The sequence below is a fragment of the Athene noctua genome, chromosome 5 (assembly GCF_965140245.1).
Source record: "Athene noctua chromosome 5, bAthNoc1.hap1.1, whole genome shotgun sequence".
Taxonomy (NCBI): Eukaryota; Metazoa; Chordata; class Aves; order Strigiformes; family Strigidae; genus Athene; species Athene noctua.
Window position 1 is genome coordinate 51,448,395 of NC_134041.1, and position 24,005 is coordinate 51,472,399.

General features: G+C 59.8%; 3 protein-coding genes across 3 annotated transcripts in view; all 3 read left to right on the forward strand.

Moving 5' to 3' along the window:
• HPSE2 (heparanase 2 (inactive)) overlaps nt 1-12,428 on the forward strand; it is a 115,217-nt gene extending 102,789 nt beyond the window's left edge. The window contains exons 10-12 of the mRNA XM_074908408.1: nt 10,511-10,656; nt 11,657-11,803; nt 11,885-12,428. Of these exons, the coding sequence (XP_074764509.1) occupies nt 10,511-10,656; nt 11,657-11,803; nt 11,885-12,050 (459 nt within the window). The 3' untranslated portion in view covers nt 12,051-12,428. The remainder of the gene's footprint in view (nt 1-10,510; nt 10,657-11,656; nt 11,804-11,884) is intronic.
• Nucleotides 12,429-13,035: 607 nt separating this feature from the next.
• HPS1 (HPS1 biogenesis of lysosomal organelles complex 3 subunit 1) lies at nt 13,036-17,950 on the forward strand. The gene is made up of 18 exons (XM_074908406.1): nt 13,036-13,212; nt 13,343-13,480; nt 13,553-13,695; nt 13,921-14,029; nt 14,218-14,378; nt 14,461-14,563; nt 14,661-14,768; nt 14,860-14,929; nt 15,042-15,109; nt 15,704-15,871; nt 15,946-16,122; nt 16,193-16,260; nt 16,385-16,507; nt 16,610-16,674; nt 16,871-17,016; nt 17,114-17,227; nt 17,367-17,449; nt 17,732-17,950. The coding sequence occupies exons 1-18, from the start codon at nt 13,114-13,116 to the stop codon at nt 17,892-17,894; spliced, it is 2,106 nt and encodes a 701-aa protein (XP_074764507.1). The 5' UTR covers nt 13,036-13,113; the 3' UTR covers nt 17,895-17,950.
• A 1,249-nt stretch (nt 17,951-19,199) lies between these two features.
• On the forward strand, nt 19,200-23,835 carry PYROXD2 (pyridine nucleotide-disulphide oxidoreductase domain 2). Its single transcript, XM_074908031.1, has 16 exons — nt 19,200-19,356; nt 19,782-19,801; nt 20,039-20,132; nt 20,212-20,285; nt 20,397-20,543; nt 20,660-20,813; nt 21,045-21,106; nt 21,220-21,317; nt 21,745-21,886; nt 21,978-22,112; nt 22,214-22,286; nt 22,397-22,553; nt 22,662-22,816; nt 22,968-23,074; nt 23,183-23,303; nt 23,524-23,835. Exons 1-16 carry the CDS (start codon nt 19,200-19,202, stop codon nt 23,592-23,594), a joined length of 1,767 nt encoding a protein of 588 aa, XP_074764132.1. The 3' UTR covers nt 23,595-23,835.
• Nucleotides 23,836-24,005: the final 170 nt, after the last annotated feature.

A 24,005-nucleotide genomic window follows, 5' to 3' on the forward strand; every position in this document is an offset into this window, starting at 1 on the left:
TTCTTTCTGCCTCTTCCCCAGGGACTGCAGCACTGGGGGGATTTTTTATGTACAAGAGAAATCAAACAAATCACTGCACTGCTCTATGTATAGCAGGGTGATAGTTGCTGTCATGGGCCATGCTGCTAGCGAGCAAGGGGTACCAGCGCTCTGGGCATGGGCACTAGGCAGCAAACTTGGGCAGCCTGGTGGGGCTTGCTCTGTGTTTTCTGAGGGTTAGCCTTGGCTTGAAAGTCAGCTTGTAAACTCTGGCCAGGTAAACTGGTGGGAAATGCAAGAGCACGTGGAAATAGCTGCTTGCAGGCAGGAATGCAGTGAAACCTTGAAAGCAGAGGTTTAAGCTGGCGTATGCCCTGGCCATGGTGGCTTACCATTGTAATGCAGTCTGGCTCCCCAAAAATGGTCTCAGGTGCCAGCAGTGTGGCCAAGGGGCACTGCAGCTTCACGGTGAAATGAAGGAGATGCACTTGTCTCTACTGGGCTTTACACACACAGCTGGCTTATGAGCTAAGCAGTGTCTTATAGCTTCTGAGGCATCTTGCAAGGGGCATGGCCTTTGGGCGCCCATCCAGGTCCTTCACTCATGAAAGAGCAGCTCTGAGTGCCCATCCTGGCTGCCAGAATTGCCCATCCACCCTCTCCTCGGAGATGGCGACCTCTAAGTCCCATGTGAGGGATGGGTGCAGCAGGGGAACGCAAGGTTGTCTCTCTGAGCCTCCCTCCAGGTGCAGATCTAAGGAAGTGGGTTTCTTTTGCCGGACTAATGGGAAGCAAAGCAGGAGAAACTGGGCAACATGAGGTTCCCTGGCCTTCACACAGATGTGATTAGGCTGGGGAATAGAAATGTTCCAGCTGACCTTAATGCAACTGAGCTGAAGTGTTTTAATGCCTTGTTATTTTTGAGATAACATTTTCATGTATGGTTGGAGTGCTTTGCCTTCCTGAGTGATTGAGGCAGCCAGCTGTATAATAGTCAGGGCTTGTGCTTGAGAAGCCCTTCAAATAAAACCTTTCACAGGTATGTCAGTCTGCCTGTCTGCACCCAAACCCATCTGTACATGTGTGTGGGAGTGAGGAGCAGAAGAAAGGACGGAAGAAGCAGCACTGATATTCACCCTTCACAGGGCAGTGCCTTTGAAATGCCACTCTAGCATTTAGTAGCTCTAGGCTCATTTCAGGCATGCAGTGTACATATTCCATCCCTTTCCTTAATATCTCTCTGAAACAGTCCAGAGGGATGCCAATACATGTATTTCACTGGAGAGCCCCCCAAGTAGGTAACAATCTCTTCAGAGATTGAAGAGGTTGGTAATCTCTTCAGATTGTTACAGCATGCTAATGACCTTTCTGAATGCTCTTCCACGTGGTACTTGCCTGGGTTTTACCCATTCTTTGTAGTAATTTCTGCTCCCTTAATGCACAGTGCTGTAAGGTTATACCTATGCATGGAAAACTGGACATATTTCTATGCAGAACCCAAGCAACACAAACCCCATGGAAAAGCTGAAGCTGAAATCTAGGATTCCATTTCCTGATAACTGTGGCTTCTCTTGGACCTTCTCCTAAAGACTGTGGATGGTGAGATACTTGGTTCTCCTGAGTTAGGTAGATGCTAAAACTTCCTTTCTGACTATAAGTTTCATACACAGCATGAGAAAGGCCCAGAGGAATCACAGGGTGAAGAGACAGCAGGGGCTGCCTGCTCAGCTGTGGTAGTAGAAGTCAATATGATATTGCCTGTGAATTGATGGCGTCCTTGAGAAAGCATCACAGCGGTGCAGAGGTCTGTGCCTGACAGTGCCGTGGTCATCAGATGCCTGGATGCTGCAGGTGATTTCTCACCTCCTTTGCTTAGTCCAAAGGCACTGAGGAACTTGTTGGGAAAGTTACTGTCTGTCTTGGAGGAGGAAGGACCCCAGGCTTGGATCAGGTCTGTCCTTAGTGATCTGTTCCCTTCCTAACCAGGCTTTCATAAAAGCCATGGTGTGAACGAGCTCAGTGCCAGGCTGTGGCTGTCCCCAGCATCCCTCGAGGTCCCTAGGGGAGAGCCATGGTGTGAGCCGTGCTCTTGGGCTGCACCTGGTGTTTGGGTACCAATGGCACCTGCCCCATGCGTCCTGAACACCTCCCCAATGGGACACGGGCTGGGACCCCAGTCTCTGGGTGCTAGGGAGGTCCTGTGCTGGGTAGCAGGGGTGGGAGTGGGTCGCCTGGCCACACTCCTGCATGCTGCATGTACACACTCCCTGGTGCTCTCATTAGCTGAGCAGGCTTGGCCAGAGGTGTTGCTAATTGCAGGTGGAGGTCCTAGCCATCTCCCCAGACAGTGCCTCTCCCACTCCTGTGCTGCACAGGAGGGGGCTCTCCCTAGCTCAAGGCTGCAGGGGCCAGGTCCTCGCCCACCTGCACCTATCCCTACCCTGCCATCCGCTTGCCTGGTGGCTGCCTGGCTGCTGGGCTGGGCAGTGTCTAGGGGTGAAGAGGAGACAGGCATCCATAGCAGGAAGATTACGGAGAGCCCTTTCCTGCAAGCGCTCCCGCTCCCACCACTGAGCCCAGCCAGCTGGCTGTGGGGCCGGGGGAATTCAGCCCTGCTGCTGCGCCGGCCCATCTGCACGCCCAGCACTGAGTCACTGCGCTGCGCTCAGGCAGACAGCCGAGCTGCCAGGGGTAGGACTGCGGCTGCTGTTCCCCCCAGCAGGGACCCTCAGCTTTGTGGTCACTGTTGGGGAGAGGGCAGCCAGGTCAGGCTGCAGTGTGCCATGCATCACGCAGGCAGAGGCACTGTCCCAAGCCTGGGAGTGTCAAAGGGTGGGGAGAGGGAGCAGGTCCAGTGGAGCTCGCATACACATGGAAACTGTTCCCGGTGACTGTAAATCTGCCACGCAGGCGTCTGGCACCCCCATCTGCCCCGCATGTTGGAGCACTGGGTCTGACAGGAGCGACGCCTGCAGATGAGGAAGGGGTGGGAGAGGCAAAGATGGACAGGAGCTCTTGGTATGGGATGTTTGCTCTGGCCATGGAAGGGAGGGCGGAAATCCTAGGCAGTTCAAGTGTGTGCAGGGTAAAGGCTCTCCCAGGAGATGTCAAGCCAGAGCACGGCCCGCTGAAGCACGGAGTGGAAATGGTGCCCTGCAGAGACATCCCAGCCAGCCTTGGCACAAGCACCTGAAGCAGATCTGAGCAGGGCATCCCCTCCACTGCCTTTTCCTTTCAACCATGATCATACCATGTCTCAAGAACTGCAGCATCCTCTGCTCCTTGCACCCTCACTGCATTCAGCCTTCCAGGAGCTCTAAGTCTGCTCTGAAGCTTGTTTTACCTGAGATAAAGGAAACATTTAAAGCACCTAAACTCTGCTTGCTGTCAGCGGGTTAAGGGGCCTTTCCATCTTAGTGCACCATAAAGAATGTCTCTGAAGTTCGTATGCTTAGCCTGTCAAATGCATCAAAGCCACGCTGCAGCTAGCAGCTCTGGCACCCACCCATGGAGCTGCAGGACATGTGCAGACCCAGAACTGGGCTGCTCCTCTCGCACTGGAGACTGAGGCAGACGCACACCATCTGGGACCAGCAGCAGTGGCTTGTACTTGGAAGGATGGACACACCACTGCCCACATCTCCCAGAGGCACTGTGCTAGTGGCAGACCTGCCCACCTTCATGACAGTCATCCTGGGGCTGTGGAGGAGGGGACACAGCGAAACCCTTCCCAGGGTGGGTTGGTGCTTGCTGGTGGAGAAGAGGGAAGTAGCATTATGATGAAAAGCAGCAGAAGAACAGAAAACAGCAAAGAAGTTGCATTTGGTTTCCAAGCCCTCTGATCCAGCAGCTCTGCTCCCTTCCTGTGGCCTCCATCGCCTGGACCATGTTAGGGAGAGGTGATGACAAAAGAAAGGTTTGGCTCTTCCTCCATCTGCTCAGCTCCCTGGGAAGGTAGAGGCCATTGGCTGGGGGCCAGCTTGCAAAGGTCAGGAGTAGGCAGGGGCCACTTCTCACTTGGCATTTTCCCAGTGCCTGGACAGGCGGTCCCCTCGGTGCCACCAGTGCCTGGCAGCAGTTCCCGTGATGGCCACTCCTACAGCAGGAATTTTGCCTTAATGTCAGTGTTTGGTCTTTCTCCCTGATGGAGAAAAAGAGCAGAAGAAACAGAGACAAGGGAGAGGAGCTGAGCAAAAGGTGCAGTGTCTTGAAGGCTGGGAAGACGTGATGCTCATCGGAGGCTTGGTGGGTTGTGCTGCTGGCATAGCTGGGGAGGAGACCCCAGGCTGTAGGATGAACGGCTGATGCTCAGCCCAAACACAGAACTTGTGATGCTTCTCGGTGGATGAGAATGCTGCTTTCCAAGCCCATGGGTGCACACACATTAGCAGATCATATGGGACAGGAGCAACTCTCCTGTCTGCCCCCACATTCTGCGCTTTGGGATTTACTGAAGAGCTTTTGTAAAATGTAACCTGGTTTCCTTTCCCTAACCATGAGTAGATACTCAGTCCCCAGGGCCAGACAAGAGCAGTCTGCCATAATCCCCCATAAGTGCACAGGACACACAACACAGCCACAGTAGCAACTCTTCTGCTCTACAGAGCTGCCCCTGCCCCGGCTAATGGAGCCATTGCCCTCCCTTGCCATGCCCATCTCTTCACCTTGCCTTCCTTAACTGAAAGGCACTGGCGTGCAGGACTGGCAGTTCCTTATGTCACACTTCAGCTGTAGACCTCTTGCCAGCAAAGAAAGCTTCTAGGAAGATGTGAAGGTGGAAGGCGATGCAGGAAAGAGTGGTGTGAGATGAGGCGTTTGCTGCCATTAGAGCAGGAAGGAAGAAGATCAGGATGGTTAAAGCAACCGATGCCCAGGCAGAGATGTCAGCAGGTTTGGGGGACTGGTGGTGGGCACCTGCAGGGACCGAGGCTATGCAAGAAAGGATTTGGGCAGTGTTGGCCAATCCTTTCATATATGCAGGTGCCTGGATCAAAGCAAGGGTCTGTCCTACCCCGGACGGGCAGGGCTGTGTGGGCACAACAGAGGGAAGAGGCAAGGGGCCACTTTGCTGCAGCACCTCCATGTGTGCTGGCCCCATCCTGCTCTGCTGATGCCACCAGGTCCCGGCAGTCCCCTCATTTGGGGCTGGGAGGAGTGTTGTTCCTGTTCATAGACCCTCTCTTGACTGTCCCCCGTGGTGCTCAGGGCACACCTGCATATTCCCCCAGTAAGGCAGCAAATATTGTAGGAGACTGCTCACCAAGTCCTCAGCTCTTCAGGACCTCCCCACAAGGAGGGTGCACATGCAAAATGGCAAACAGCTCATGTCCCTGAGGATGGGTGCATGTGAACTCGTGAGGAAAGCATCAGTGCCCACTCCTGGAGGCGATCATTTTGACTTCAGCAAATGGTCCCTTTGGGGAGAGGCTCTGCTTATCTGCAAGGCACAGGATTTGGGTGAGAAAGCCTCGAACTCCCACAGTCCAAGAAGCACATAAAACTCAGGGATAATGTTAAAAGCGGCATTAGTCCAGCCTTGCTGAAGGAACGACCAGCCGTGGCTTGAACAGGATGTAAGGACCTCCACAGGGAGAAAGCTTTGGATGCTGAGGATCTCTTTAATATAGTGGAAAAAGAAAGAACAAGAACCACTGGTTGGAAGCTGAAGCCAGACAAATTCAAGCTGAAAATAAGGGGTGGGATTGTTAACAGTGCGGATGTTTAACCGCTGGAACAGACTCCCTGGGAAGTGGCAGCTTCTCCGTCCCTCCAAGCCCTCACAACCACAATCACTACTTTTCTGGAATATGCTTTTGCCAAAAACGAGCCATCAAGCTCAACAGAGGGATAAAAGAGCAAAGCTCCATGCTGTGATGTACAGGAAGGCAGACCAGGCAGACCTTATCTCTATACGGGTTGCTTGGACTGTGGAAAAAGGCAGATGAAGGTGCAGGAATGGAGCGATCTATAACAGGCTGTTGAAACTCAAGTGTGTCTGAGGGATGGAGGAAGAGCTTGGGCAGCTTTAGGAGAGGGAAGAGCAGAAGGAAGAGGAGGTGGGTGAGCAGCAGCCAGCTGATGCTGCCAGTGACATGGGGATACAGAGCCATGCCCTGGCAGCCCCAGCCAGAGGAGGCTGTGCACTGTGGGGTCAGCAGCCTGCTCATTTTAAGTTTGGCTTCCTTTGCCAGTTACAGTCCCTGGGAGAGCAAAGGGCTACAGCTCTGTTACTCCAGTTTTCTGGTTATGGCAACATCTTCTCACATGTGGTGAGCGCGAAGCTGAACAAACTCAGGTGGGCTGTAAAGTTGCTTTGCTGCCTCTAGGAGGGAGCATGGGGATATATACTCCTGCACCCTTCCTGATGGTTCTGGAGACAGGAGAGCCTGGTTAATAGGTCTGTCTGTCTGAAGTTCTGCCTAATCAGTCTTATTTCCAAAAGCTGAAGTCTCTAAAAGCTCCTGCAATTAATTAAAATGTGCAAAGAGATCAGTTGTGACCCTCTGAGCTTTCCCTGTCTAGTGGAAAGTTCGTGGATCTTCACTGGCCCCATGGGGCTTGGAAGATGTGGCTGACCTGAGGTCTGCACATCAACTCACTGGAGTCAAGTGCCCCTCCTGGCCAGGAGACCTCCTGAGGCGCAGGACGGCTCTGCCTTCAGGTGCTCCTCGCCTGCAGCTTTGAGGGCTGCAGTGGCAGCACTGCTTAATGGGTCTGCAAAACAATTAAAGCAGGAAAGCTCCCTTGATTCCCGGGGGACTAATAGCAGACCAGATTCCTGTCTGCTATTCCTCCTCTGCTGCTACAGCTGTAGTGCTGGCTCAGCCCTCACAACGGGAGCCCTCTGCGACTCCAGAAGCCAAATCCTTTCTATGTTTGCACTGCTTGGAGCCACACGTCTCCCTAGGCATTGTCAGGGCTGCCTCCGTCAAGATGCCAGGCACCACACTGCCAGGTGGGCACTTGTCTTTGCAAGGGGCATGAGAGTGCTGCCATATGGGAGGGGGTGCCAGGTGCTCTCAGCAGTCTAGGAAGAGGTCACTGATCAGTGGAAAAGCCACCCTGGTTGCAGCCAAGCTGGGTTTCAAGAGCAACTGCTTCCCAAGCTGATCACCATTTGAACAGAAGCCAGTAGCTGCAGGTCCCCAGCAGCCCTGGTGTGATTTTAACTCATGGCAGTGGTAGGAGCAGCCCCGGAGCACCAGCCCAACTGGGGGAAGCGCCTGCACCCAGCAAGTTTGTTTCCATCATGCTAGGTGTGTGTGTAATTCATCATCCAAATGCTCAGTGTCACCAGCTCCTGGTAATTTATTGCAAGTAACGTGATTTTGGCCCTTGCCGCAAGCGGGCTTGCGATGATGCGAAAAGCTGCAGCTGTCTTCAGCGCTTCCCTGCAGTAAGCTGAAGAGCTCAAGTGCCTCCAGGCCAGCACTGACAACTCCTTTTCTAGCCCTGGGTCGTTTTTCTGGCCCTCCTTTGAACTCTCTTTGGTATTTCCACATCCTTCTCAAAACAGAGACTTCAGAGCTAGCCTTGCCAGCAAGGCAAGTTAAAATCACTGCTCTCCCCTCACCTTCTGCAGATGCTGGAGGGAGAGGTCAGTCCCCATGCTGCCTTGGGGGCATTGCCTGCACTGAAATACTACACACTGAGCTGTGGTCATCTCACACTTTGCAGAACAGCTCACCCTGCATCATTGCTGACTGCCTTACTCATAGCATCTGCACGGTTTTTCTCAAAAAAGCTGTGTACCCTTTGCTGGATCAGAAACTCACAGAACGTGGCCAATGCTTCCCAGAGAGACAAGCATCTGTCCTTGTGCTCAGCTCAGGAGATGCTGAATGGCACAGCTCTTTCAGCTGCCATGGCAAGAGCCCTGGGCTCAGCTCCCCCAGCTCTGCAAGGGAGCAGGGTTTGTCAGAGCACCTTTGGGAAGACTGTATGCTGAGACGTGAGATTTGGCAGCAACCAGGGCAGGTCGTGGGACTGGGCAGCTCCCTGCACCCCACATTGCACACCTTACTGCTGCTGAGCCTTGGGAGTGGAGGGACACCGGTGTCAAAGCAGCAAACCCCTGGGGACCACCCTGCCTGGAGGGGAGCCATTGGTGCCAGCTCCCCATCATGACAAGTTTGTCGCAAACCCCCCCCGCTTTTTGAGACCCATATGGAAATTTTGAGGGCAGCCACGAAGTCTTTGGCCTCTAGCATTCCCATAACCTGTGTGTGAAAGCAGCAACCCTTCGGTGGAAATAAGGAGAGGAGGCAAGAAGACCCAAGGGGGCTGCTAGAAAGACCTAAGAGCCTGAGCTGACATGTAGCTTGGGGCACTGAACTCATTTATTTTTAACTCATGTCCATGGGGCTAAACACTGCAATCTGTGCTCACCTTTGGCCTTGCAGTAAACTCAAGTAATTACTCATCTAATGACGCCTGCTAATTGGCGTGGCTCACTGGGGAGCCGGCAATGTGCTGGGCACTGCTTCTGCCACCTGCCAGGAGTCTGAGCAGGGAGGGCTGACACAGCTTCCCACGGCAGGGAAAGGCTGGCACAGCCCCTGCAACGTGATGCAGGCAGGGACAGCCCCAGGGTGCGGGGCAGCATTGCCAGCCAGCAGGGACAGAGACGGTGGCATGCACCTGGGGGGTGGCACACGTCTGAGGTATTAAGCAACTGCAGCTCGTCCTCCTCAGGAGCTTCAGCCTCTTGGGCTGAGCCTTCTCGGGATGCACAAGCCTCTCCCTTTCACCTTCGTGTCTCCTCCAGGGCCTGGGTTTTGCAGAGGAAGCAGTTACCAGGCTGGTGTGGCACAAAGCCCCGTGGTTTTGGCTGGGAGCAGTGAGAGAAGAGCAGGAGGCGGCTCTTCCTTCAGCATTGTGGCAAAGGCTTACCCAGAAAGTGGGAAGTGGGTTTGGATCTCCCTTTGTCAAGCCAACCCAGCGCTGCTCGAACAGGTCAGCTTCTGCTGAGCTGGGCTGGAGAGAGGAGGGGGCCCACAGTCCAGCCCGTTGGGTGGATATTCCCCTCGTGCTACTGCAGCACTGCTTTGTGTTTCATCTGCTGGCCTCTTCATTCAAAATGACTATTAATTGCGCTCTCTGTGAGGGCTTCCCACCCACGGGATGGGTAGGGGATCCGCAATTCCACCTGCCCATCCTGCCCTGTAGCCTGGTGCCCTGGACAGCCCATTCTGGCCCCTCCCCCCCCCCCCCGCCCCTCTGGGGTGGCAGACCCTTCCTGTCACTATCCTGACCACAGGACTTTCTTCATGCCTCCCCAGGCAGTGTGCAGAGCCATAGGGTGCTTGATCCATGCTCCTTTCCACATCAGCAGCCCTCCTCGCCATGCAGGTCAGACGCTGCCAGGCAGAGCAGTGCCTGGTGCCAGCTGACCATCGCTACTGGGAGTTCGACGTTGCCAGCTGAGATGGGGGATCATCCCAATTGCCCTGGGGCACGTGTTCCCTCTGGGGCAGCCAATCTGGGTCACGCAGAGGGGGTTTATCCAGAGTGCTCATGAATGCGAAGGTGCCCCTGCACCCCGGTGGTGCCCAGTGCACCCACAGGCAGCACCCAGAGAAGCAGCGTGAGAGGCTCCATCTCCCCAGCGTCACCCAGGGTGCCCAGAGCAGCAGCAGGGCCAGAACCTGTCTTGCAGAATAGCAGGCGAGCGCCTGAGCCTTCTCTTTCCCTTCCCAGAATCCTGCTTCATTTACCGCACACCTCCCAGCTTCTGCAGCGGATGAGTGGGGGGCCCTGCCGGCAGCGGCCTCCGTCACCGCACAGCCTCACCTCCCTCCCTGGGGCTTGGGGCCCATCCTCTGTGCTGAGCAAGGCCATGCCCTGCGGGAAAAAGTAGTATGTGGTGATGTAATTAAAGGCTGCATCATTAATGCATGTGTGCAGAGGCTGAGCATTTCCTATTTCTTGAATGCTTGGCTTCCCTGTGCTATGTTCATGGGTGTTTAACTCCATGGCAGGCTTTAAAATGGGAGAAATACCTCTGGGAAGTGGAGCACCCCCAGCAGTCACCAAAACCAGAGTACCATGAACAGAGCTGGAGAGCATGGGGGAGCTCTGGTGTGCTCCAGCCCCGTGTAAAGAGTGGGGTAGAGGGAGACCTGCCTGCTCCAGAGACATCACCATCCTGTCTGCATCAGCTGGAGCTGGTGCACAGGGCCACAGCATGGCTGTGCAGGTCCGTGGGAATGCGTGAGGGCATCCTTGCCACTCCCCACATTCTGCAGCCAGCCCAGCCAAAGGCTGAGCCCCTTTAGAGGGTATTGATGTCTCTCAGCGTGGGCAGAGAAATGTATTCCTCCCTTAATCTCTTTCCTGGAAACAGCGATGTCATTTTGGCTTGGACTGCACAAAAAAAGCTCACCCCAAGGCAGATATCTGGCACTCAACATTTTCACCCCCACAGCCAAAATTTTGCTAGGCTGTAAGGAGGGAAGCCAGCCTCTCCTGCCCACTCCCGCTGTGAGTCGGGAGGACCTTCGTGCTGCTGACTGTCCCCTCTGTCCCCCAGGACTACTGGCTGTCCCTGCTCTACAAGCGCCTCATCGGTCCCAAGGTCCTGGCAATCCACGTGGCCGGTCTTCAGAGGAAACCCCGTCCCGGCAGGGTCATTCGTGACAAGCTCCGCATTTACGCTCACTGCACCAGCTACCACAAGTAAGCGGAGTGAGGGAGGCTGGGAGCTGCAGGTGGGGGGTTAAGTGGGACCCCCAGGAGATGGTTACCACCAAAGGCATGCTGGGGCAGGAGCTCAGTGTCTGGCTCCGGCAAGGCAGGTTGGCTTCCCAGGGGACTCCCTCGGGCGCTGCTCTGGCTGCTGTGGCAGTGGAGGGAGCGCGCCGGAATGGCGATGCTTCTGATGAAAGTTGTGGCAGGCCTGTGCCTGGGAACGGGGCCGGCCAGGGCTGGTGTGGTGGCCGCTGGGCAGCCCCAGCAGCAGAGATCAAGGGAGTGGATTTCACACGAGGGGCCCCTGATCGGTCAGGTTACCTGCCAGGCCGTGCTGCCGGGGAGCCCGGCCTGGTTATTGTTTCGCTGATAAGGTCTTTGAAAGCGCCCCAGCGAGCCAGGGGGGCGGCCACCTCCTCTGCAGACACAAGTTGCTATTGTGGAGGAGGAGAGTCTGTTTCTTTACACAGTCCAGATGCTTTCAACATGCCTCCAGCTCGGTAGGAAACCTTGTCCAGTAACTGACAGGTGCAAAGTGCTTTATAGCCTTTGTTTGGGGCTGCCTGATTAGGCAGGGACAGAGGATCAGTGTCTGGACCTGTCAGTTAGGTGCCCAGGGCAGCAGGGGCAGACGCCACTTGTGCAGAGAGCTCCCCTCCATTCTTAGCCTCCTCCTTGTGACACCCTGGGGGGGCTGCCCCAGGACCACCACCCCCCCAGCTCCAGACACTGGCACAGCACCCTCTTGAGCCATGCCACCCCTGGCTGAGGAGGGGAGGAGGAGATCAGAAAGGTATCATCACAGAGCCAGGCTTTGCAATGGGGAGGTGACATCTCCCTGTGGGGGGGCAGCTGGGACAGCAATGTCCCCTCTGGATGATGGCTGCACAAGGCTGGTTCTTGCAGAGATCCCCAAACCACTTACTGGAGGCGATGGTCCCAGGGCATGTGCCAGTGCACCCCTTAGCTCCCGCTCTCCCCTTTGCAGCCACAACTACGTCCGGGGGTCCATCACCCTTTACATCATCAACCTGCATCGCTCCCGGAAGAAAATCAAGCTGGCAGGGACACTGCGGGATAAGATCGTCCACCAGTACCTGCTGCAGCCCTACGGCAAAGACGGGCTCCACTCCAAGTAAGTGTGATGCCGATGGCTGGGGCTGCCACCACCACCCATCCTTGATGCCACCACCCTGACCCTCTCCTGGTCCCACAGGTCCGTCCAGCTCAATGGGCAGCCGCTGGCCATGGTGGACGATGGGACCCTCCCCGAGCTGAAGCCTCGCCCGCTGCGGGCCGGCCGCACCCTGGTCATCCCCCCACTGACCATGAGCTTCTACGTGGTGAAGAACGTGAACGCGCTGGCCTGCCGGTACCGATAGCCCGTGGCCCAGAATGGACCTGCCAGCCCCGCTCCTGCCTCCGTGCACTCCCCAAGACACACTGCCTCCTTGGCAACCCCCACAGCCTTGCAGCAGGGCCACGTCGGGTGGGCACCACGTCGTGCCCCCGTCCTTGCACTCTGGATGCCCTCTGGCCTGGCACCCTCTCCCGCCCTGTGACCGCAGAGCTCCGCTTGGCCCTGGCCACCATCCTGCCAGAGCGGTGTGACGGTGAATTTGCAGGGCCTGCTGCCATCCGTCCCGCGAGCTGCGAGAAGCACCCGGGCTCTGGTGCCCACCGGCTGCTGGGCAGGGCTGGGGTGCTAAGCCCTGGTGTAGCCGGGGGGGGCACCCTCCCCGGCCGCCACAGTCCCGCTGCCCCGCACGGGGACCCTTCTAGCAGCCGGGCCCCCCTTTCCCCTGCGCTCTTCCCGGGTTCCGACGCAGCAAGCGCATGGAAGCAGCTCCCTCTGCTGCCGCCAGCCCGACTGGGACCGGCGCCGGGATGCGGCGGGCCGGGAGAAGGGGCGCCGGGGTCCGCCCCGGGCGGGCGAGCGGGCGGGGCTCGAGGGTCCGCGGCTGGAAATGTCGATAATTAAATTATACGGCCCGGAGGGGAGCGGCGGGAGGCGGGGCCGGCGGGCAGCCCCGGCCCCCCACGGGCGGGAGCGGCGGCGGCCGCCGGGCCGTGGGTGTGTCCTGCCCGGGAGAGGGGCGGAGTCGCGGGCAGGAGCAGCCGAGACGTGCCGGGGCTCTACCGGAGGTGTAATAAAGTTGGGCTGTTCAACCGCGCCGGCGTCTCCTGTCCGCCACGGGCCGGGGCCGGGCCGGGAGCGGGGGGCGGGGCACTCCCGGGGCGGGGCACTCCCGGGGCGGGGCACTCCCGGGGCGGGGCACTCCCGGGGCGGGGCGCCACCGCCCTGCAGGGCCGCGCCGGGCCGCCGGGGGCGCTGCGCCGTGTGTGCGGCGGTCACGCGCGGCGGAGCAGGAAGCGGCGCGGGGCGGGCGGAGCCGCGCGGTCCCGGTGCCCCCCCACAGCTCCCCGCCGGGGCCGGGCCGGGCAATGCGCTGCGTCCTGATCGCCAGCACCGCGGCCGAGCTGCTCTTCTACTGGGCCGATGCCGCCTTCCTCCGCCGGCTGCGGCCGCCCCACGCCGGGCAGGTGGGAACGAGGCGGGACGGGACGGGACGGGACGGGACGGGACGGGACGGGGGGGGGGGGGCGGCGGCGGCGGCGCGGGTGCGTGGGGCGCGGTCGCGCGTGGGCGCTGAGCCGGGAGCGTGTGCCTCAGGGCCCGGCGCTGGAGGACAGCCTCAACACCCTCTTCGCGCCCCTCATCATCTCCTGCGCGGCACTGCTGGAGAAGCTCGCCGACACCTACACCTGCTTCGCGACCGAGCGCGGGCGGCACCTCCACGTGCTGCACATGGTAGGGCCGGCACCGGCACCAGGGACTGGGGCGCCCTGGCTGGCCCCCACCTGACCCCGCTGCTGGTTGCAGTTCGGGGATTGCCTGTACATCGCAGTCAACGGTGACGGGACGGAGAGCGAGGACGACCTGCGCCGGACGCTGTTCGTGCTGCGGCACTTGGTGGAGGCTCACTGTGGCCTCGTCACGCTCGACTCCCACCTCATCCGCAAGGAGTGAGCGGGCATGGCTCACCGGCACGGGCTGGCATGCCAGGGTGCTGGGGCAGCTGCCAAGCGGGACCTTCATGCAGCCCCGGGGGGGTGGGAGTGGGTGTTTGCAGCTGGGACTCCCCTTTGCGGCAGGACCTCCTGCCTGCTGGCCTGCAGCTGGGTTTTAGTGTTCCCATCCCACCTGGGGAGGTGTCAGCCGGCTCTCAGCTCACACTCTGGCCATTGCAGGTTGCGGCCGGCTGATTCGGAGCAGCGGGAGCGTGTCTGGAGCCTGCTGCGGGGTCTGCTGGAGACCTACAGCCGTCTACGGGAGGAGGACCAGAGCTTTGCGGTGGAGGTACCATGCCCCAGGGTGTCCCTCGCCTTTGGGGTGTCAGGTTGCATGGAGTCCTGGGATGTGGGGAAAGGCTCTGGGCTGAGGACTCTGGGGCAGCTCCCTGGAGCAGTAGAAGCTCAGACCTGCCCCCGGTGCTGTGTAGCTGGGTCTGGGGGGGCTCAGCAGCCTTCCCCCCACCTGCACCCCAGGCCGTGGAGCGGCTGATCCACCCTCAGCTGTGCGAGCAGTGCATCGAGTTCCTGGAGCGGCAGGTGGTGCAGTACATCAACGCCAGCCCTGAGCGTGGGGGAGACGAGGTGGGCCATGCCTTCCTCCTGGTGCACACCAAGCTGCTGGCTTTCTACTCCAGGTGCGCCCGGCCCCAGCCCCACTACCTTCCCCAGGGCAGCCACTTGCCCTCCTGGCTGACCCTTCCTTTCTCTGGCCCACAGCCGCAACGCCAGCTCCATCCGCCCTGCCGACCTGCTCATCCTCATCCTCCTGGTGCAGGACCTGTACCCCAGCCAGAGCGCCGAGGAGGAGCTCGGCCTCCAGGTGCTCCAGAGCAGGCTGGGGGGGGGCAGTAGGTCGGAGTTTCTCAGTGAGGTGATGCCCTGACAGCCAGGGCGTAATATTTTTTCCCTCTTCTCAGCAGCCTGTGGTCGGGAAGGTGCTCCCGCAAGGACCCAAGAGAAGCGAGAGCATCCCTGTGAGCAGTCCTGGCTCCTACGGAGCTGCAGAGAAGGACTCAGATGATCAGGTGAGTCCCCAGGATCAGGAGCTGCAGGGTAGGACGCTGGCTGGGCTGCCTGCATCGCTCCCATCACTGACCCAGCCGTTCTCACTGGCAGGACACAGACGATCTCTCTGTGCCCGAGGTTTACTACACACCTGAGCCCTCTCCGGGCGGGCACAGCACGGGTGAGTGCCCAGCCGGGCAGCAGCCCTGCCCATGCCCCTGAGCCCTCCAGAGGCTCCAGGGCTGCGTGGGGGGCTGGTGGGGAGAGGCAATGACCTTCCATGCTCCTTGCAGGCAGCGAGAGCTGGTTGGAGGGCGCTGAGATGCTGGGCACCGAGGAGGCAGATGCTGCAGATGTCCAGGTGAGTAGGGATTCCTGCAGTCCCTCCTGGCTCCACACCTCAGCCTGTCCTGGTGCTCTTTGTGGTCTCTGGTTCTTGTCACTTGTCCCTTGCTGTGCTGCAGCTGTGGGTACCCCAGGATCTAGGGCTGGGGGTGTGCCCTGCATCCCCCATGTTGTGCATAACTGTCACAGCCCTGATTGCCCTCTCAGAGGCACTGCTTATGGTCTCCCTGTCCAGAGCTGTCAGCACAGAGGGGCTGGGGCTGCCTCAGAGCAGTCTGGTGTCTCCCTCTGCTGCCTCTGGGCTTTCTGGGCTGCTTCCCTGACAGATACTGCAGAGCCTCACACACTCTCTGAAAGCAACTGCTAGCCCCTGTGTAAGGTGTTTGCAAACCATGTCTTTGCAAACAGCTTCTCCTTTACTTGCTGCTGTTTTGGGGTCCCTGGGCACTTCCCTCACTGCTCATCTTTTGCCACATAGCCTCTCCAGCTCCCTCGGATCTGTCATGCCTGGTTTCAGTTTTCAGGGCATTGCTGTGTTCTTCCAGAGTGTCCTGGGTTGGTGCGGGCTGTCACCCCCACAAGGGGCTGAGCATCTCCCCTCTCTCCCCAGATGGCAGAGGACTTGCTCCAGACCTTGGAGCCTCTTGTTCCTGAAGCTTCAAACCCCAGAAGGATCTTCCTGGACGCCAACTTGAGGGATGGTTACTGCCCCTTGCTGCCGCACACCATGCACTGCCTCCCGCTCTGGCCGGGCATCTGCCTTGTTCTCCTGACCAAGGTGAGCTGCCTCTAAGGTGAGGGAAGCGATGCTGGGCTGGCTCCTGGCTGACACACCTCTCCCCTCCCTGGCAGGGTCCCATGACCCAGGTGGCTGTCACCTTGTACCAGCTTCTGGATGGTTTCTTGTTGCTGGAGAGGAAGCTGGAAGAGGGGCCGGAGATGGGAGCCCCACGCTCCTACCCATTCTTGGTCGAGCTGCGACAGCGCATGGATAAGTTTGTGAAGAAGCTGAGCGGGCAGGACATCCAGGTGGGAGTGGGGATGCGAAGGACCCTGTCTTGCTGTCCCCACAGCCTGACACTGAGCCCTGTTTCTCTAGTTGCAGAACACATGGATGGACTTCAAGAACAAGATATTTTCACGGAGCGAGCCTGGGAGCTCCCTGGAGTGAGTACAGGGTGGTCAGGGAAAGTCTCCAGGGCAGGCAGGGACCTTTCCTAGCCTGGGGGTGGCACAGCTATAGGAGGGATACAGGGGCCAAACTCAGCACCATCTGTGTCTCCTGGCTCAGGCTGCTGCAGGCAGTGGCCAACGTGAAGCGGCAGCTCTGCTCTGTGTACCGCCAGCTCTTTCTGGCCTCCACTGGCCACAGCCTGTCCCAGGGGCTGCGGGACCGTGCCCAGAAGCTGATGAGGTGAGTGCATGGGTGTGGCTGGCATCCCTGGGGGGCGGCCTCATACCCAGCTATGCTGGGGCTTGGGGGGTCCTGGCCTCTCACCATGCCTCTTCTTGTCAGGGAGAAGCTGCTGGACTGGCGGGACTTTCTGCTGGTGAAGAGCAGGCGCAATATCACCATGGTGTCATACCCGTCCCTGCGGCTGGGAACCCAGCCCAGTGAGAAGGGGTTCCAAAGGGGGTAGCAGAGGTGGGAGTGGGACCCCGTCCCTGCGGCACCGGGCTCAAGGGGAGAAGTGTGGTGGGAAAAGGAGGTTTCCGCAAGCCTCAAGGGCTGTCCTGGAAGGGCACCAGAGTTGTTGGACACCCTTAACCCACCACACATACCTGGAGGACTTTCCTGGCCTGGTGCACTTCATCTATGTGGACCGCACGGCCGGGCAGATGATGGCACCATCGCTCAGCATGACAGAGAAGTCCAGCTCAGAGCTGGGCAAGGGACCCCTGGCCACCTTCATCAAGAGGAAGGTACTGCTCAGGGGGATAGGTGTGCAATGAGGACCACAGGAGGCGGTGATGGTTGGAGGGTTTTCTGCTCAGGCTTCAGGTGTCCCATGTCCCTCAGGTCTGGTCCCTGATCACATTGGCCCGGCGATACCTACAGAAGGGCTACACGACGCTCATGCTGCAGGATGGCGACTACTGCTGCTCCTACTTCCTCTGGTTTGAGAACGAGCTGGTATGTGGGGCCAGGAAGGGGCTGAACCCCTCTCCCCTGGCACCTTCTTGGGGCAAGGAGCAGGGCTGTAGGTACAGCCAGCTCCAGCTCCTTGGCAGTCCCTTCCCTGCTCATGCTGTCTGCTGTTATCACTCCCCAGGGTTACAAGCTGGAGGTGATGGAGGTGCCGGTTCTCTCTGATGATTCTGCTCCCATTGGGATGCTGGCAGGAGACTACTACAGGTGAGCAGTCCCCAGCTCTGCAGGTTATCACCAGGGCCTGGGGCTGTGCTGGCACAGGGGTCCCCGTGAGTGATGCTGTCCTCGCTGGGATGTCACTGCAGGGTGGTACCAGTGCTGTTGTGTCACTGGGGTTGCACCAGCCCTTCTCCCCAGCCTGGTGCCGTGGTCTTGCCAGTGGATGGGCTCTGTGTCCTTGACAGGGACTTTCTAGGGGGAAGGTCGTTAGAAAGAGGGTGCTGGTCTGTGCTGTGCCTGCCGAGCCCCCTGCCTTCTGTTCCCCAGGAAGCTGCTGCGTTACTACAGCAAGAACCACCAGGCAGAGGTGGTGAAGTGCTACGAGCTGCTGACCGTGCACCTGGGCATCATCCCCTCTGAGCTCATGGTGCAGCAGGCCTCCGACTTGGCCCGGCGCCTCTGGGAACCCTCCCGCATCCCCCTGCTCTGAGCTGCCTCCAAGCCACCTCGGGGCCGGGATTAAAGTGGGTGTGTGGGTGTTCCCGGCGCCTGGGCTGCTTTCTTGGTGTCTGTGTGCTGTTGGCTGTGCCTGCAGGCAGCCACGGGCAACCTTCCCATCTTTCAGCCCGGCCGGGGCTGGCACTGCCTGATTCCCCACTCCCCGCAGGCTTCACTGGCACCCAGCAGCCTCCAGGGACAGGCGGAGAGTGGGGCTGAGAGGTTGTTGGCAAATCACCATCTTGCTGAAAAGTGTGTTTCCAAAGCAGGATTTATAGTGTTGGCTTGGCATCACCGCCAGGCTTTGGCTGGAGAACGAAAGGGAGTAGCCAAGCCTGTGTGGAGGAATGGCTCAGGGTGCATCCCCCTTCCACCTCCTCCCCAAATGTGGGGTGTGGGGCCCTCGGGGGCTTGGCAGACTCTGGGGAGGTGCAGCCCAGCCTGCACCTCCTTCCCCATACCCAAGTTCCCAGGCAGCAGTCAGCTGCGGGGCCAAGCTCGGCTGTGAACAGTGGGTAAAGCCAAGGCAGCTTGTGTTTCCCAGGCACGCTAGGGCTCAGTGCATGTGCAAACCCCCCAGGCACAGCTGGGGATGGGGCCAGCCCCAGAGGACTCTGGCAGCCGTTGCCCCATGTCACTGTGCCACGTGCTGGTGCTGGGGACAACAGTTCAGGAAGCACTGGACCGTGGCAGGGCCTTTGCCCCGTCCTGCTGGACAGGAATTTGCCCTGCCAAGCCAGAGCTCTGGGTTCTGCGTTTGCTCACCCCTAAGCTGCCCCTTTTCCCACTGCTCTCAGGGTTGTTCTTGGGGCTTTCCTGCTCAGGGGGGGCCAAGCTCCTGCTGTCCTGCAGTGCTTGTTGGCCCAACACCCTGGCCATGTGCCTTTGGGTCCTCCCTGGAGCAGAACAGGGTCTGGCGGGGCTCTCAGGCTGCTGCCTGCCTGCCCAGCGCCTTCCTGGGGTACAGGCTGGGGAGCACCTGGCATCCTGCTGAGCACCAGGAAGGATCCAACCCTGTTGCTTTCTCATCACTGGGGCTGGTCTCCAGAGCTTTCTCTGCCAGGGTCAGCACCTTGCTGCGGGCAGTGTTGGTGGGGCAGCACTCAACATGTGCCCCTGTCCTGCCCAGCCTCCCCGCAAGCTCTGGCATGCAGTGTCTGGCCCTGTGCCAAAGCGTCCCCTGCCCTGCCCCCCCCCGTCCCCTTCCTGCGTGCAGAAGCCCTGGGAAAAGTTCCACCATGAAAGCAAAGTCCAGGCTGCCGGGTGCAGGGCAGCCGTGGCTGGGCACTGCGGGGTGATGGCAGCCAGGCTCTGGGCAAGGCTGGGCCCTGGTTACCCTTCCTGCTGGCTGCGGGGCTGGCGACTGTCCCCAGGGCTGCCAGGAGCACGGCTGGCCCATGCTGGAGCTGCAGACCGGCTGCAGCGGGAATATGACGCGGTGGTGATTGGGGCAGGTAACACAGCACGGGAGCCAGTGCCGGGCTGCGGGGAGCCAGTGGGGACCCCTAACTGCCTCCCCCCAGGGCAGGTGGGAGGGGTAGTGTCCAGGTGGGGACCACAGTGGTGCTGGGCACGGTGCAGACCCCCGGTGTGCAACTTGTGCCAGGGAGTATGCAGGGATCTGGCATGACTGGACACACATTACAGCCTCCCAGCATGCAGAGCACAGCTGGGGCATCTGCTTTGAGCACCTCTGTCCCCCTCTGCTGCACCGTTAGGGTCAGGGCTGTAGGGACAGTGGAGGATGCTCCCTGTCACCTGTATTCCAGTGTCCAGAACCCCAGTATTTGGGTGGCTGTGGCAGCCCCACACCCCAGCATGGCAGGGTGCCTTGTGCCATGGGACCACCCTGACGCTGGGCTTGGCTCTCTCCTTGCAGGGCACAACGGGCTGGTGGCAGTGAGTACCAAGAGTGGGGTGCTGCGTCTCCTGCATCTGTGGGGAACAGGGGGAGGGTCTGCACCATGGCCAAGGGAGGGTGTTGGTGGCAGTGCCCATGGGGCTGGGGGATCCCGCGGGCTGTGAGGAGTGGAGTGCTCCCTGATGAGGGGGGTACCATGTGCAAGAGGGTGCTCAGGGTGACATGGATATATCCCACCTGGAGGGATGGGCAGTGTGATGCCGTGCTCCCCGCAGGCTACCTATCTGCAGCGGGCAGGGGTGCGCACGGCTGTGCTGGAGAAACGCCACGTGCTGGGCGGTGCGGCTGTCACAGAGGAGATTGTGCCAGGTACCCCTGCACACTCACTGTCCCCCTGCCCCCAGCCAGCCCTGGGCATGGGCACCCCCCACCACCCCACATCTTCCAGGCTTCAAGTTCTCCCGGGCATCGTACCTGCTCAGCCTACTGCGGCCACAGATCTACACTGAGCTGGAGCTGCAGGTACTGGCACCAATCCCTTGACAGGCTGCTGGCACCTCCTGGCATGCTGGTAGGGTGTGCCTGCTTCCGGGCTGTCCCCACAGAGTTGTTCCTGCTGTCCCTGTCTTGCAGCGGCATGGTTTGAGGGTGCTCCCACGGGACCCCTACTCCTTCACCCCGCTGTTGGAAGACAGGAGTCCCCCCCGCTCCCTCCTGCTGGGGCACAACATGGCCCAGACCCAGCAGCAGATTGCTCAGTTCTCCCAGAAGGATGCCCAGGTACGGTGGGGGCATGTACCCGGCATGGCAAAGCCCCCAGGGGCTGCGGCTGGGTGAGATACCCATTGCACTCAACACAGCACAGTCCTTGTTGTCCCTGCTCTGTCTCCTTTCAGGCTTACCCTGAGTACGAGGCATTCATGGGGGGCTTAGTGTCAGCCCTCAACCCGCTGCTGGATGCCCCCCCAGCGGATATGGCTGCCCTGGGGCAGGGCTCCCTGCTCCAGAGGCTCAGGGCCCTGCGAGACCTGCGGCCCTTGCTGTGGGCAGGTACATCTGGGATGGTGGGGGACACCAATGGCCGTGGGCGTTTGCCTGCAGCAGGTGATCAGAGCTGCCCCCTCCCAGGGCACAGGCTCCTCCGGAGCCCCAGCTGGGCTGGCAGCAGGCTTTGGCAGGCGTGCCCACCTTGGTCCTGCTGCCTGACCACCAAACCCAGCTGGGCACAAACGGCTGGCCTGGCACAGCCATGCAGGTGTCACACCACCTCTCCACCCCCAGGGCTGGCGCTGGGGCGGCAGCTGCCCCACTATTACGAGGTGCTCACAGCCCCCATCTCCAAGGTGAGTGACAGCCGTAGCGGTGTGGAGCTACCAGCTGCCCTGCTGCTTGACTGCGAGGGTGCTGCAGCAGCCCCCCACCCTGAGTCTGGCGCTCTCTTTTTGTCCTGGGCCAGATCCTGGATCAGTGGTTTGAGTCGGAGCCCCTGAAGGCAACTCTGGCTACTGACGCAGTGATTGGAGCCATGGCTAGCCCCCACACCCCTGGCAGCGGGTGAGGGTCACTTTCCCCCACCCCAGGGCTCATGGCTGCACCTTTTCCCCACACCATCCTCTGTGCTGGCAGCTCCTCGTGTCTGCTGCCTCCCAGTACCCCATGTCCTGCCCAACTGCCTCTTCCTTCCGCCACCCGCTCAGCCTTGCCAAGGTGGCCCAGGGGTTGAGGCTGTACAAGGGACTGCGCCCCCATCCCTGCCATATGGCTCTCCTGAGTGTTCCCCACCTGCCCCTTTTCTGTTTGGACACCTCTGTCCCCAGGTCAGGTCAAGTCCTGGCCAGTGGGTGCTCCCTGTAACTGAGCCAACTCCCATGAGCTGACGCAGTCCCATCTTTGGGGGTCATGGCACCATCCTCACTATGCCCATGCAGGGGACAGACCCATCCCCTCAGCTGGCAGCTAACATGAGGTCCTGCCACTGCAGGTACGTGCTGGTGCACCACGTCATGGGCGAGCTGGAGGGACAGCGGGGGGCCTGGGGCTACGTGGCCGGTGGGATGGGGGCTCTGTCCCAAGCCATTGCCCGTGCAGCAGCTGCCCGAGGAGCCCACATCTTTGCTGAGAAGGTACAGGGTGTCAGGGCGTGGGGAGCTGCCTGGCCAGCCTGCAGTCAGCAGGGATGCTATTAGTGAAGTTCCATCCCCTCTGTCTGCCCAGGCAGTGTGCCACATCCTGCTGGGCAAGGATGGGCAGGCACAGGGCATCGTGCTGCGAGATGGGACAGAGGTGAAGAGCAAAATAGTGCTGTCCAACGCCTCCCCCCAAATCACCTTCCTGGAGCTCATCTCCCAGGTATGGGGCACAGAGGGCTGGTGGGGGCTTGGCGTGGCAGTGTCCCCCCAGCCTCACTATCCCCTCACAGCCAGCCTCTGCACTGGCATCTCCCACCCCAGGAGCAGCTGCCAAAGGATTTTGTCCAGAGGATCCAGCAGGTTGATACACGCTCCCCTGTCACTAAGATCAACGGTAGGTAGTGACAGGGCCACCTCCACCACCATCCCCATTGGAAGGACACTGGTGCCAGGCTCAGCAAGAGGCTGGACCCTACTTCCCCCACCCATCCCTCCTGTGCCCAGTGGCAGTGGATCGCCTGCCCAGCTTTCTGGCTGCCCCTAATGCCCGTGATGGCCAGCCCTTGCCCCACCACCAATGCTCCATCCATCTCAACTGTGAGGGCACCCACCTCCTGCACCAGGCCTTCACTGAGGCCACCCATGGGCACCCATCCAGCAGGTAGGAACCTGCATCAGCATATGTTGGTGCCCTGGTTAAGTGGCAAGATGGCCATGGTGGGTGGCTGGCTCCCCATCTGCCTACCCAGCTGGTGTTCTGCTCCCCCAGGCCCATGATCGAGCTCTGCATCCCCTCGGTGCTGGACCCAGAGCTGGCCCCACAGGGCTGCCACGTCGTGTCCCTCTTCACCCAGTACACCCCCTCTGTGCTGGCGGGTGGGCAGCCCTGGGATGAGCAGGCCAGAAATGCATACGCGGACACGGGTACGTAATGCGTATGTGGATGTGGGTACATAATGCATACGCGAAGCCAGCTAACACTGGGAAGACTGGTCCCTGCCCATGAGCAGAGCTGCTCAGGGGCCAGCCACCATGTCACCCAAAGCTGCCCACCAGTCCCTCCATCCCTGTCTAGTGTTTGACTGCATCGAAGCCTATGCCCCGGGGTTCAAGGCATCTGTCATCGGCAGGGACATCCTGACACCACCAGACCTGGAGAGGATCTTCGGGCTGCCTGGCGGGGTGGGCACCATGTGGGCTCAGCTCTGAGCATCATTCTGGTGCTAGCACTGGTGGGCACACACAGCCCTGGGCCAGACACAGCCACGTCACACAGAGCTCTGCTTGCAGAACATCTTCCATGGAGGGATGTCTTTGGACCAGCTGTACTTTGCCCGGCCAGCACCAGCCTACTCAGGCTACCGGTCCCCAATTCCTGGCTTGTACCTGTGTGGAAGTGGAGCCCACCCAGGTGAGCAGGGCTGGGAGCTGAGACCCTCCTTCGGGGCTGCAGAAGGAGGGGAGGGGCATGTGGGCAAGTCGTAAGCGCAGCATGGGGCGAGGAGGGGATGTCCACTCCCCTCTCTGCCCTTGCACAGGTAGGGAGGTGAGGCAGCTCTGCTGGTGCAACCCTGAGACCCATCTTCTGAGTCTGGAGCTTCACACCACTCCCTATTTCTGCTCTCTTCCAGGCGGAGGAGTGATGGGAGCAGCAGGACGCAATGCTGCCCAGGTGGCCCTCAAGGACTTCAGGTGCCTGTGATGGCAGTGGTGACACTGATTTCGCCTACGTAGGGTTGTGGCTGCAACAAGCTGTGTTGACCCCGTGCAAAGCCTGCCTGTCCCCAAATTGATTCCCAAGCACTGCAGGGCAGGAGCACCCCCTGAGAGCTGGGGGGTGCTGGCTGTCAGGGTCCCTTGTGCTCCCAGCAGCTATCATGACCTTGAACATGTGGCTGCTCCCAGGCCGCCACAGCCCCAGGCCAGCCTTGCACCAGGCGGCCATGGCGAGCCTCACTCAGCCCCTGCCTGCACCTGTGGAAATAAACCCTGGGCTAGGCTCTGTCTGGAGCACTCTCACTGTGGTTTTTCTACTCTTTGTGCAGCTCCCAATCTGGGGGGGTTGCACTGTGCCATCTTGCACTGGGCTGGCAATACTGCCCTGGAAGAGCTG